Source organism: Amyelois transitella, chromosome 12, assembly GCF_032362555.1.
Source record: "Amyelois transitella isolate CPQ chromosome 12, ilAmyTran1.1, whole genome shotgun sequence".
Taxonomy (NCBI): domain Eukaryota; kingdom Metazoa; phylum Arthropoda; class Insecta; order Lepidoptera; family Pyralidae; genus Amyelois; species Amyelois transitella.
This window is the reverse complement of record NC_083515.1, coordinates 9797251-9811911: the sequence shown is the minus strand read 5'-3', so window position 1 is coordinate 9811911 and position 14661 is coordinate 9797251. Positions and strand designations below refer to the sequence as shown.

General features: G+C 35.6%; 1 protein-coding gene across 1 annotated transcript in view; it reads right to left on the bottom strand.

Moving 5' to 3' along the window:
* Positions 1-14661, bottom strand: part of LOC106142675 (guanylate cyclase 32E) — a 131255-nt gene that overhangs the window by 34291 nt on the left and 82303 nt on the right. Inside the window, exons 11-12 of the mRNA XM_060946919.1 lie at positions 8744-9004; positions 2833-2970 (exon numbers count right to left, since the gene is read on the bottom strand). Coding sequence (XP_060802902.1) covers positions 2833-2970; positions 8744-9004 — 399 coding nt within the window. The remainder of the gene's footprint in view (positions 1-2832; positions 2971-8743; positions 9005-14661) is intronic.

Below are 14661 nucleotides of genomic sequence, written 5' to 3'. Positions count from 1 at the left end.
TTGCGCCGACGACGACGCACGACGCTCCAAAATGGAATAGAATAGTATAAATTTATTTTCAAAATTGGATACAAGGTATCACTTTTTGACGTCACATCATTTAAATCTAATTATAACTACTATTGCTTCCAATGCGCACATGTGAAGCGGCGGAACAAACTACACTGCTCTATTTTCACCGAACGTCAATTTACAAATATAGATCTCTTAAATCTAAATCGTGGACGAATGCACATTGTCTACATTAAAAAACATGAATGACTGTAAATCTCATTATTTCCGTACGAATATTTTGTCAAATAAATAAAGACAAAATAAAATACCTACATACTGTATAAATTATATCAACACTACACTTGTGTTACGAGATACTAACTCAACGATACAATATTTTATAATAAATACTTATATAGATAAACATCCAAGACCCAGACCAATCAGAGAAAGTTCGGTCTACATCATGCCCTAGCCCGGATTCGAACTCGGGACCTCCGGTCTCACAGACAAGCGTACTACCGCTGCACCACAGAAGCCGTCAAAATGCACAAGCATACAAACGGCCATTACGTCAAGCTCGGGCCAGACATCTTACTAATATTATAAATGCGAAAGTTTGTTTGTCAGTATGGATGTATGTTACTCTTTCACGCAAAAATACTGAACCGATTAAGATGAAATTTGGTATGGGGTAGCTGGAGACCCAGAATAACACATACGCTTTTTATCCCAGATTTCCCGCGGGTTTGATAGGGTTTTCATGCGGGCGAAGTCGCGGGATGCTTCTAGTATAACATATGGTGCAATTCACCCTTAATATTTCAACATAACATCTATTGCGCGTTAAAATGAAAATCCAGTTGCGGTCATCCGTAAATCCACGGTCTGGGTCAGGCAATAAAACTTTGTTATCAGTTTACACGCGACGCTGCCACTTCGTGAGTGTGTATTTACTTTGTATAAATGCAAATTGCTTTGAAACAGTGTGTAAAATACGCAGTTCGAGAGCATATAATTGCAAAAACTGAGTAGATCATGATTGTAAAGGTACTCTGACTTGTATCGAACAAAAGAAAGGAAGAATATTCAACAATAATTTATTATTCATCTGTTACTGTTATTTTCTTATAGTCAATATTTAAAGGCAGAATTGAATGTTAAACCTACTTTTAAGCACAGTGCTGACCTCAAATTCTAACTTTTAAGGACCAAATGGCGGATGTCTTATTAATCGTCGCGTATATGAAAATAATTATAAATATTGAATGTAAGGAAGCAGAAGACAAGATCTGTAGAACCACGTAGAGACTGTACCATGAGAAAACCATATTCTCTGCCTACTCATATGGGAAAGTGATATATGTAGTAATTTAACAACATAGGTATTCTCAAAGACACTCCAAGGAATCTTCTATGAATTTCAACCTCTTTGTTCACTGCTTTAGTGTGTTGCTGGCCAGTTATAAAAAGATATTTTTTTTTATAAAGGAATGTTTGTGGAAAAAGATCATTTATGTTTTTCGCTATTGTTCAATGATTGCTTAGTTTAAGATTATTACAATTAATTTCTTTTGTCTTTACCAAATGTTGTAAAAGACAGTGCAATAATACAGTTTTTTCTTCGCATCATTATTTTACAGTACATTTTTATTTTTTTTTAATTATTTCTAAGTTCCAACCCAATTTAGTATTAGTTCATTAAATATTTGAAAATATTTTAAATGTGACTTACATATGTATGTACTTAATTAGTAGAATCAACTAACAAATCGTTTATGCAATGAAATCTTTTATAACTATTTTAAAAGAACTAAGACCAATAAAGACTGTTAGAATGCGATGCCCACTTCACTCTTTACTTTGAACTCTGACCCCAGTTGAATTTCAAAGTCAAAGTTGATATTTTTCTCTAGAATTAGTTTTCAACTAGTTTTTCAAGGAGTCAAGAGTTCAAGACCGAGTTAATACTTTTTTTTTCAGTGACATTGAAAACTCCAAGATCTCGATTCCTTTCCATTTGAAGAAATATGCAGCGGGACTAAAAATTTAATAGTACGGAAAATTAAATTGAGCACGTTTATTGAAGTGGAATTTTTTTATAAGTATAACAAACGTAGCATATTACATATACCTAAGTACTCCATTTATTACTTTTATTTACTTTTAAAGTTGTCACAGAACGAATAAGAGAAATTATAATTTATTATTTTTGAAGTGAGTTACGAATGTCGATGACGCGAAAGATGTATGCAGAGATCGTGACAAGTAGAAAGATGTAGTCTTTGCCTACCCTTCCGGTAAAAAGGCGTGATTGTATGTATGTATGTACAAAGCTTTCGGTCCTTCTACCATCTCTTTCTACTTTTTCTTTTAGAAAGACGCTTTTATGGTGAGTAAGTGATTTATTTGTAAAGAAAACTTGCGATAAAAGGTGTCTGACTGACTCATCTTTCAATCAATATAAATATAATGTAAGCTTTGTTCACAATTAAAATATATATAATCTATAAAAATTGCTGACTGATTAAATAAATCAAATAACTTCAAATAGTATGCATAGCCCACACACCTGGATTTAACCAAATAAACGCCTAGACCACATAAGAAACTGAAAAGAGAATTTTACTTGGCCGTGCGGGTTTTAAGCAAACAGCTGAACGTGGCCTATCAGTCTTTTCAAGACTGTTAGCTCTGTCTACCCCGCAAAGGATATAGACGCGATTATATATATGTATGTATGTTTTACAACGAACGAAGTCGCGGGTAATAGCAAGTTCCAAATAACAAAACCCCCTATATATATGCGGGATTTAATTTGAATATAGACAGGCTCACCTGTTTCAGTTCCTTCTTGATAGCTCTGGTAACATCAATGCTCTTCTTCCTCAGCCGTTTGATGGCCACGATGTTGCCCCGGTACAAGGCTATGGTGGTGTGAGCTCGACGGGGCTCCACGTCCTGGGGGATTGAATTCTGCAACATATAAAATTTAAGGGAGATGTTGTATAACGTTGTATGATGTTACAACATCATACATGATGTTGTATGATGTTGTATGATGATGTATAATGTTGTATGATGTTTTATGATGTTGTATGACGTTATATGATGTCGTATGATTTTGTATGATGTTGTTGGATGTAAGTACCTTTAGAAACTCAGCTGAAATTGCTTATTTCTCTTTGTCGTCTTTACGACATCCGCGAGTAAGACGCTGCCTACGTAGCATGACGCCGGATTGTCGTGCGAAATACTATCGCTATCCCGTTTCATGTTACAATAAAAAGCGAAACAGCGATAGTTTTTCGGGGGCACGGGGTACGGGGCAGGTCATTATTTTCAAGTGTTAAGAACACGGCAATATGTGTATTTAAAATCCGTTCTGAAATTGTGTTTTTTTTTCTTTCCAGACGGGTAAAAATATGTTGTCGCACTCTTGACCTGACCTTTCAACAAGACGACCCTGGTCCGATCAAAGTATGTTCGCCTAGGCGTTACATAAAATAGTAATTAATAACTAAAATTACATTAATTTGGCCAATTTATCGCCCATTTTTTAAATTAACTTTTTTTTTTTAATGAAAACTAGTAACAAGTTTGAAGATTTAATTTGTTGTTAGAGATCATTACTAAACCTTCCTCTGACACTAAATTAATTGTAACAAATGAATATTTTCTTGACATTGAGAGTGCAATTTGCTCGGTACTTCAAGTTCACAATCTGTACGTGGAAGCCCCAGGGCCTCATATACGTGATATTGCGTTTAAACGCTAAATGTTTTGTAATTACTTCGTCTTTGCATTGACAAAGAAAAACGTCGGAGAGAAAATAAATTGTTATCAACGTGTCTTATTTGTTTCTGGGAAAAATTAGTTTTCGTGGAAGGACAGTGATAATGACGCCTTGATTCTTCTTCTTGCTCTTGGCTTTAAGTCCCGGTTGCATCCTGACGACTCTGAAGAGGAGCACGGGGTATGCCCTTGATTATGGAATCAGGATTGGGTGAGTCAGGTTTTTACACGAAGCGACCCATCTGACTTCCGCAATCTTTGCAGGGGAACCTTCCCGTAATGAATCGAGCATAGTTACGACGGACGCAACAAGAAAAGGAAAATGTAACATAACATTTTATCACTTCTTATCTCTTGCGGGGTAGACAGAGCCAACAGTCATCAAAAGACTAAAAGGCCACGCTCTGCTGTTTGGCTTAATGATATAATTGAGATTCAAATAGTGACAGGTTGCTAGCCCATCGTCTAAAAGAGGAATTCCAAGTATATAAGTCTACTCCTAAGTCGCCTTTTACGACAACCATACGATGGAGTGGTAAATGTAATGAAAAAGAAAAATGTAGATTCGTATTAAAGCCCTGGAGTAAAATAAAAGGGTGTCCCAAAAAGTATATTTCCTTATTCCTAGTAACGAACTCTATAAATACCATATGACCATAGAGTTTTCACAGTAAATATAAAATCGTCCTTTTTACTACTATCCCTAAGGTTTTGATTATATTGTAAGTAATATACGATTTTTTTTATTAGGGTCAGATGTAACTCGTAGTTAAGGGCAAGCCACATTTCCAGCGAGTGAGCGAGTAAGTTATACATGAGCGAAGCGATCACACCGCAAAAGAGCTATCGAAGGGAGCGAGTGAGCGAAGCGAGAGAACTAGTACCTAAACGAGTGGGTTATATCTTTGACCTCAGCATGGATAGTAGCTCATGAGCGAATTAGTTATAAATGTTTATTCAAAGTATATTTTCAGAGACTGAGTTTATATTGATGACTTATTTTTACACCGATTTTAAAGTAGATAGTTTTTGTTGCGAAAAGAGATATTTTTGTTAAACACCACGATCAGCTGATATCCTCTGCTTTATATTTGGTGTTATCTCTACAGAGTTCAAGGCCGACGTATCATTATTTAGTTATTATTGCTATGTTACTTGATTATTAGGTATAATAAAAGTTACTAAACAGTACTCAAGCACACAAATTCCCTTGGGGGATCCTGGTAGACGACGTTGACTCATGGCTGAAGTACCTTTTAGTCGGCTGTGTAAAGCAAATAATATGAAAAAGAGGTAAGCTTATGTTCGTCGGTCTCGCTCGCTCGTTGGCAGTGTGACCTACCCTTAAATATTTCGTAGGACTGTTGGTCACTTTACAAACCCATAACTATAACAATTTAAGAGGATATCGTTTTATTGGTAACGATTTACAACTCATTTTTATCGGATATCGGAAACAGATTTAGTCTTGTATTAAGGGTCGAATATATGCTAGTATGTAATGACCAAATTTGGAAATGATAAGTATCATTTGGATGTGCTGAAAGAAAATATATTGATAGAGTTGGATAAAGCCAGAGTTACTTAAAGTTTAATTTTTTTGTTAAAACCTCTAAATAAAAAGATATTGATATAGAAATAGGTTGATATGACTTAAAATAAAACAACTTTTACTTGAACAAATAGAATCCCCTTTGCAAAAAGTCAAGTCAAGAGTACCTACCCGAAACCGACGAGTTTGCAAGAAGGGGGTAATGAATGTGGATGAAGAAGGCATGCAGGAATCGTGTAGTCTTTTTGCATTCCCATTCATTCATAAAATCACATCTATTTCCCTTGCGGGGTAATCAGAGCCACTAGTCATGAAACGCTGATAGGCCACGTTCAGCTTAATGATAAAATTGTGATTCAAATATAAAAAAGGCTCTAAGTCTAAAATAGAAAATTATAGAGGAATATCTATTCTCAATCCACTGGCGAAGATGCTCGAGCGCATCGTCTATAATTCTTTATACAATACTATTTCACAATCGTTGCCAAATAATCAGCATGGATTTTTAAAAAAAAGATCGACGGTCACCAACTTGGCTTGCTTTACTAATTTTATGTTGACTAACATGGACGGCGGAGGGCAGGTTGACGTTATCTACACGGACATGGAAAAAGCCTTTGACCGTGTGGATCATGTCATCTTGTTGGAAAAGTTACAACGCCTGGGTATCCATGGTAGTCTACTAAGATGGGTGGAATCTTATTTGGCAAACCGCTCGCAGGCAGTAGTGATCGGAGGATACCGTTCAGATTTCATTACAGTAGTTTCAGGTGTCCCTCAGGGCTCACATTTAGGTCCATTACTGTACAACGCCTATTTGTACGACATTGGGGAATGCTTTAAACATTCAAAATATCTGATGTACGCAGACGATACGAAAATTTATTGTAAAGTAACCAATATTTTGGATTGTCAATCGATGCAGAGAGATCTTGACAATCTTCTAAAGTATTATATGGACAATAAACTTACTGTCAATGTAAAGAAATGTCAATGCATCAGCTTTACCCGTAAAAGTAAACCTTTCATATTCAATTATAGCTTCAACGGAGTAGTTATAGACAAAACTAAACTTGCTCGAGATTTGGGAGTAATTTTTGATAATAAAATGATTCTCTGCGATCATATAAATCATATTAAGAACAAAGCTTTTAGAAATCTCGGTTTTGTTTTGCGCATTTGTAATTCGTTCTCTCAATTATCTGCCATAAAAGTTATTTATTTTGCGTATGTCAGAAGCATACTTGAATATGCATGTCCTATTTGGTCTCCCTTCTATAATATTTACATTAATCAATTAGAACGTATCCAAAAAACAAATTTGTTAATCATCTTAATTATCGTGCCCGCAGACCCTACGAATCATACGAAGACAGTTGCCGCGCGCATGGTTTGCTTACCCTAGCCCAACGACGTACTATTGCCGATATGTGTATTTTATATGACATAGTAAACGGTCGACTGGATTGTCCTGATTTGATTGCCAACATTTTTTACCGAACCCCATTGACCACCCTTTTCCATTCTCCGGCGTTTAAAACTAAATACGCAAAAAATTGTGATTACAGCGCGAATTGTGAGAACATATAATTCTACATTTCATGATATCGACCCCTTTGCAGGTACCAGAGCTAAATTTAAAAAACAAATATTGGAGGCAATTAAGTGACAGTATCATTATAAATATGTTAAAATTATGTGTGTGTACATATATGTATAACATATAGCATACATATATGTATACCTGTATTTTTATTTTTTTTATTTTTAATATCTCTTTATAATATAAGTATATATGGATTATCTACTCGATTCCACTCCATTAAATTTTTATGAGTATTTGTTAATCTAAGCACTTCAAACCACTCATTCCACAGATTGCCATTGCCATTCTAATTCGGTTAAATTTAACTTTTTTATTCACACCTAAAATTAGAGACTTAAAACATACTTGCGTCTTGATTAAGCGATAAGTACTTTATTCATCAGTAACTATTGACTTTATTACAGTAATAGTAAGAGAAACCTGTCATTGGCCTTATAATAGCATAAGATTAATACTGTATAATTATTTAATGTATACGCTGTTGGTTTCTTTAATAAAATAAAATAAAAAATAAAATAAAAAACAAATAGTGACAAGTTGCTAGCCCATTGCCTAAACGAAGAATCCCAAGTTCATAAGTCTACACCTTTCACGACTTTTTTTGCTTTCCCCTCAAGAGAAAGACGTCATTTAAAATGTAATTTTACACATTATTTTTGATAAGTTTTAATACGAAAATACTGATGAAATGACGGATGTAACGTATCATAGTTCCGGATAGCGTCACTCTTGGTTCACTGACTTTTACGCTTTTTCGAAGAACTTATTTGAGAAACGTTATTTATTGAACTATGGTTGGATTACTATTTATCCAACCGAGCCTTTCGTATAGCCAAGGCTTGCTCGAGTAAAGAAAATAAATATTTATTTTTCTTGGCGTATCAATCTCATTTCAATGATAAACCGAATTTGACATTATAATAGTCTAGCATTATTCTCGGCGGATCGATTCTTTAATTCACTAATTCTCTGAATAAATATACTAAAATTAATTTATTCAGAGCTATTCAGTGACTTAATCAACGGGTCAAATTGTGTTCAGTCGCATTAGTAGAAATATTGAATATTTAAATATATATATATATCATTTTGACTGATCAAGTCATTTGTATCAACTTAAAACCATTTTAATTTCCCTCGAGATATATTTTTCTTGTAAACTCAGTTCAGTCATTTCATCCTGCGACGCAAATAAATTCTTCGTCACAAAGTTATGACATGAGGGATTACGATTAGTCACTTAATTTTTTTGGTCAATACAATTTTTGAGTGAATATTCTTATTGGTCACAAATCTGACTTTTTTGAAATTGATTTTTTTTAATACATGCATACATAAATAATGCTTCTTTCCCGGAGGGGTAGGCAGAGACTACATCTTTCCACTTGCCACGATCTCTGCATACTTCCTTCGCTTCATCCACATTTATAACTCTCTTCATGCAAGCTCGGCGGTTTCCAATACTCTTGACCTGACCCTTGTACTATAATGATGTTAAATAATTAAAGTACAAGGGTATGTACAAGTGTCGTGTGGTTTACGGCACCATTCGAAAAAAAGAATAGAACCACTCTATCTCTTTCCCATGGATGTCGTAAAAGGCGACTAAGGGACAGGCTTACAAACTAGGGATTCTTTTTTAGGCGATGGGTTAGCAACCTGTCACTATTTGAATCTCAATTCTATCATTAAACCAAATAGCTGAACGTGGCCATTCAGTCTTTGCGAGACTGTTGGCCCTGTCTACCCCGTGACGTGACCATATCTATATATGTATGTAATAATTAAATACTCACCTTATCATTAGTACAAGCTGATATAAAAGTGAGATCCTTAGCCTCGATCTTCCACAGCACGGAAGCGAGTTTCTGTTCGTATCTATAATGCCTGACGAGTAAGGTGGCGGCTAGGATGGCCGCAGCAGCCACCGCCGCGGCCGCTGACAGCACCCCAGGGTCACGAGGTATGGAGCACTTGGCGCCGTTGAACCCGCAAGGCGGCTCCGCGACCGGCGGCTTCCGCCCGATCCAGGAGATGTCACTGCCCCCCACCAGTTCCTGTGGAATTATGACATGAGAATGATTTGTTCAATTGCTGTTTGAGTGATTTTACAAGGGCAGCATTGAGGATAATATGTTATAATTGATTATACACTATCGCATTAGATTAACTCTGTAATGGTAGATGTAAGAAAGTAAATAAATATAGAATGAGGTATTACGATTAGTCACTTCAATATTTTGGTTAATACAATTTTTGGGTGAATGTTTTTAATGGCTACAAATCTGACCTTTTAAACTCACGCCTCTTTCCCGGATGGGTAGGCAGAGACCACATCTTTCCACTTGCCACTAATACTTAATTGTTTTTCATTGTAAACAAAACTATCTAATAATGTCTCCCTCTAATTCTTGTGAAATTGTGTTTTTACGTATTACAATAAAAAATCAATCGAAATTGTACTAAGTTTTATTAGTAAATTTGTTCGTTACAAAGTGTAGGTGAGCAGTCAGCGAGAGGAACTCAGTTTGTAATACCACTGCGACTGTACACTGCCACAAACATACATACATACATACATACATATAATGTCTATCCTGTCTATATATGTGACTGACTGCCTGACAGCGCTTCACGATGTTTTCCCTCATCGTAAGAGAACCTACGGGTAGATATTCGTAATCAAAATAATGTGTAGATTACGAATAAAATTTGTGTTAGATGTTAAACTTGTGCCACCCAAAGCTTAAGGCTTGACATAAAATATATATAAGCACTACTATATCCCTTGCGGGGTAGACAGAGCCAATAGTTTTGACAGGACTAATAGGCCACGTTCAGCTGTATGACTTAATAATAGAATTGAGATTCATATATGTAAGTTGCTAATGTATCCTAATAACTGTTTTTAAATATTTTTCGTTGCATTTTACTATAATAAATATAACGGGTATTAAACGCGCACGTAACGTACCTTTATTTTATCTTGGATGTTTCGAATCATGTAATGATGATCCGTAGTCACCAAGCTACTTATACAATTTACTAATAACCTTTTTCCAAGTCACGTACCTACATAATGCTTAGATGAGGGAAAATGTCACAAAAACACCTGCATATTAAATGTGTACTAAATTTTTTAATTTCAAACCGTTATCAAACCAATGAATCTTGTGCTCTGAAATGTTAGCTTCACATGCATTATGTATACAAGGGTTTGAATGAAAACCCTTGCTTATCTCTCCCGATCCCAAATCTGGAGAGACATATAAATCTTGCTTAGGGTTAAATTCGCGAAAAACTTTTACAAGGAGTGGAACATTTTTTTTTTTTTTTTTTTTTTTTTTTATTTTTAATTACACAAAACAGATTACAACTATATCTAAACAAATTATATAAAACAAAACTTATAATCTAGGTTGTATTCCAAAAAATGTGTTTTTATAAAAGCTAAAAGAAGAGTTAACTTAAACTATGTCTAAAATAATATAAATAAAAATAAAAGAATGAGTATACTAAACAATAATAGGAGGAGACCAATGTTCCACGCGACAGGGATTAGACTGTCGTCTTGTGGTATAAAATATTTTTGATTGTATTACTATACAAAGCCAATTTAGGTAGAAAAACGTCAAAGGTCTGGTTGCCTTTGGCGATTTCATTGCATTGACGAGCCATCCTAACCAGGGGATTGTAAAATGAGGTATTATTGCGATACACTTGTAGAACAAAAAGTCCTATTTGATTAGCTCTACGAGCACTAAATCTCGTATTAAATGATAATTCAGCCAGCAAGTTAGGGACGTCTAATAAGGAGTGAATTATTTTATAAAAATAAACGAAATCAAAATATTTTCGACGTGTATCTAATTTCTGTACATTAAATTTAATGAGACGAGCTTCATAATCAGGGGTGTTTCGCTTTGACTGTTGGCGGTAGCATAAAATCCGCAGGCACTTACGCTGCACTCTCTCTATATTATCAATATGAACCTTATAGTGCGGAGACCATATTGGGCTACCGTATTCTAAAACACTTCTGACCAACGTATAAAAAAGATAAAGAAAAGAACGAGTGCCTTTGAAGTCTTTGGTAGATCTAAAAATAAACCCAAGAAGTTGATTTGCTTTTTGCACTATGTGGTGGTAATGTTCGCGAAATGTTAGTTTGTTGTCAAAAAGAATCCCGAGATCTTTAACAACATGTGTCCTCTTTAGGGACTGGCCGTCAATGTTGTAATCATTAACGATCCCATGACGCTTGTTAGTGAACGTAATGACGAAACACTTGTCAATATTAAGGTACATTTGATTAATTCTGCACCAATTAGAAACAGCCGTTAGGTCTTTCTGTAAAAGATTGCAGTCATCTAAAGAGTTTATTGTTTTAAATATTTTCAAGTCATCAGCGTATAAAAGACATTCACATGATATATCCTTTATGAGGTCGTTAATGAATACAACAAATAATAGCGGTCCCAGATGAGACCCCTGAGGCACACCTGATGCTATGTCAGCGGGAGATGAGGTGTAACCTCTCAAAGCCACCAACTGACTTCTTTTATTCAAATAGGAGGCCAACCAGCGAAGGAGACTACCATGAATACCATAGGAGGAAAGCTTGTTACAAAGTAGTCTATGATTCACTTTGTCAAAGGCCTTCGAGAAGTCAGTGTAAATAGAGTCAACCTGACCCCCTGCGGCAAAACTTTTGCACAAGTAGTTTTTATATACCAGAAGATTAGTAATGGTGGATCTACCTTTAATGAATCCATGTTGTTTTTCGGAAATCAGAGGCTTGAAATGTCTGTATAATTGAGTGTATACTAGGGATTCGAAAAGTTTTGCGAAACATGACAAAATACTTATGGGTCTGTAATTTTCGCACCTCGACTTGTCTCCGTTTTTGAAAATTGGAACGATATGAGCTACTTTCCAACGTTTGGGAAAAATTCCATTTGTTAAGGATTTATTAAATATGATGCTTAAAGGTGTGCATAGCTCTATACCACAACTTTTAACGAATGAAGGGGGTATTTGGTCCGGACCAGCTCCTCTACTTGAGTCAAGAAGCTTGATTTTCGCCATTATGTCTTTGTCAGATATATAAATATGAGACATATAGTCAACAGGTCTACACTCAGGTGTCTTGAGATTGTTGTTGCTCGTAGCAGAGGAGTTACATTGCTGATCCGATTCAAACACCGAGGCAAAATAGTTTGAAAAAAGCTCACATACTCCCTGACCGGTCGAAGAAAAAGAGTTGCCAAACCGCATGACATTAGGAATCGAGACTTTGCCCTTTCTATTATTTACAAAAGACCAAAACGATTTTATATTATCAGTCATTGTTTCTTCAATTGAGGCCACATAATTTTTATAACAATAATCTATCATTTTTTTGGCTCTAGCGCGTAATAAAGTAAACACATCATAATCTCGTGGGTTATTAAATTTCTTAAAAAGTTTATGGAATTTATTCTTTTCTTCGAAACATTTTATTAAGGACTTACTATACCAGACTGGATAATTATTGGACTTCATAGTTGTTAATGGTGTATATTTATTAATAATTTCAAAAAGTTTTTCATAAAAAATATTTACACATTCATCTACGTCAGAGCTCAATAAAAGATTATGCCAGTCCAATAACTCCAACTCATGCTTTACGCTGTCATAATCACACCTTGCGAAGTTCAAGCGTTTATTGTTATTATGTTTTAAATTTTTTGGAGTATTACATAGGGAGGGAAATTCAAATTCCAAAGCAGGATGATGCTTATCCTTTAAACTTAGCGTATCAGCTTCGGTAACTGTCAATGAATTGACTGATGATAGTACTAGGTCTAGATACCGACCATTGTCATTAGGAATGTTGTTACTTTGATAAAGGTTGCAAATTGAGATGAATTCCTGTAAGAGTAGTAATTTTTTACTTTGTGAGGTGCATGATGGCCCGTCAGTGTCAAGAGCAATAGAATATTCAGGTGTATTAAAATCTCCAATGATTAAGTTTCTGTCATCTATGCAGTGATTCAGCAATATCTTTTGACAATTCGAGTAAAATTCATCCCTCTTAGAACAATTTAATTCAGGAGGAAGGTAACAAACACATATATTGATTTTAGAGGCATTACAATTATTTGGTATGATTGTTATCCAAAGATCTTCTAGATTGCTGTCCCAATATGCCTGTCGGAGCACCTGGAATGATTTTTTTACTGCAATGAGGACGCCACCGCCGTCCTCTTTTAAAGAATTATTATCATCGCGGTCTCTTCTAAAGATGTTATAGCGAGAGTCAACAAACTCTCCATCAAAAATATTTTTATTTAAGTTAGTTTCCGTCAGGCATATGACGTCATAGTTAGAATTCAGTAGATTTTCATAAAATTGTTTTAACTTAGTTCGCATTCCATTAATATTTTGATAATACATACTTATCATAATGAAAGGTTTTAGGAACTAGATTATAAAAATAATATTTACTTACATAGAAAGAAAAAGTACCTAATAATTTTTACAATAGTTTGTTGAGACAGTCAATGGTTTTGATGTGCCGAGCTGGACTTTGTTCATCTTTACGTATATACACTTGGCCGAAACGAACCCACACAAACTTAAAGTTATTGTCTCTGCAAAATTTCCTCGCTACACTGTGCACTTCTTTTGTTTCTGGAGAAAGGTGTTCAGCCACATAAATCCTGCGGGTTTCTCCCGCAAAGCCAATGTGAGTAGAGGCGAGTTTATCTCTAGGATGAGCTTTATTGAAACGAGTGACTGACGACAAGACCAAGTCACGTTGTCTCTGAGATGAAAGGGTGACAAGAATATTGCGTGGTCGCCCAGATGAAGTATTCATTTTTGAAACTCGGCGACATGCTTTTACATCGATTTCAGGAATATCAACCTGTAAACACTCGCAAAGTTTTTTCAATATGCCAGGTAAGTTTTCGTTTTTGCTCTCAGGCACCTCGTGTATCTCAAGATTCATGTCGCGTGAGATTTTCTCAATAGTTTGAATTCGTGTCTGAAATTTAGCAAGTGAGTTTTGACATATTGATAAGTCAGATTGTAACTGTTTAACTAGATTGTCCTTTTCTCTAATCTCAGATCTCAAATCAGCCTGCTCAGCAGCCAAATAGTCCGTGGTAGAAGAGAAATCAGTCTTCAAATTTTCAATTGCTCGGTTGACATGCACAGCCACCATTTTTTCGATGTCTTTATTAAGAGCAGATCTCAAATTCTTCATAATTGTGGAGTCCGGCGCCATCTTTAAGTCAAAAAGTTTGCTAATACTTTCCATCGTAACGGGGCACTTTGCAAGGGCAGTATCCGTGGAGATACCAACACTAGTGTCGGCAGTAATGTCATGACTCAGGTCGGCAAAAGAAACATTCATTGATTCATTTATCAATTGCGCCTGTCCTTTTTGGCATCTCGGGCGGCAGGGCGTATCGTCACTGTTCATACGCCGCGTTACATTCCGACAGTAGGGGCAACTCAATGAATTTGTTTGTTCTGGGGTAAGTAACTGGCTTGCATCATAAGTTAAATTAAGGCAAGCGAAGCAATATTCGGATTTGCAGCCATTACATTTCAAATAATTATTGTCCCTTAGCGTTGAATTACAGCCGTGGCAAAGCATTATATTAAATAAAATATCGAGAAAATGCAACACAAATTGCTGGATTGAGCGAGCCAATGTACCAGG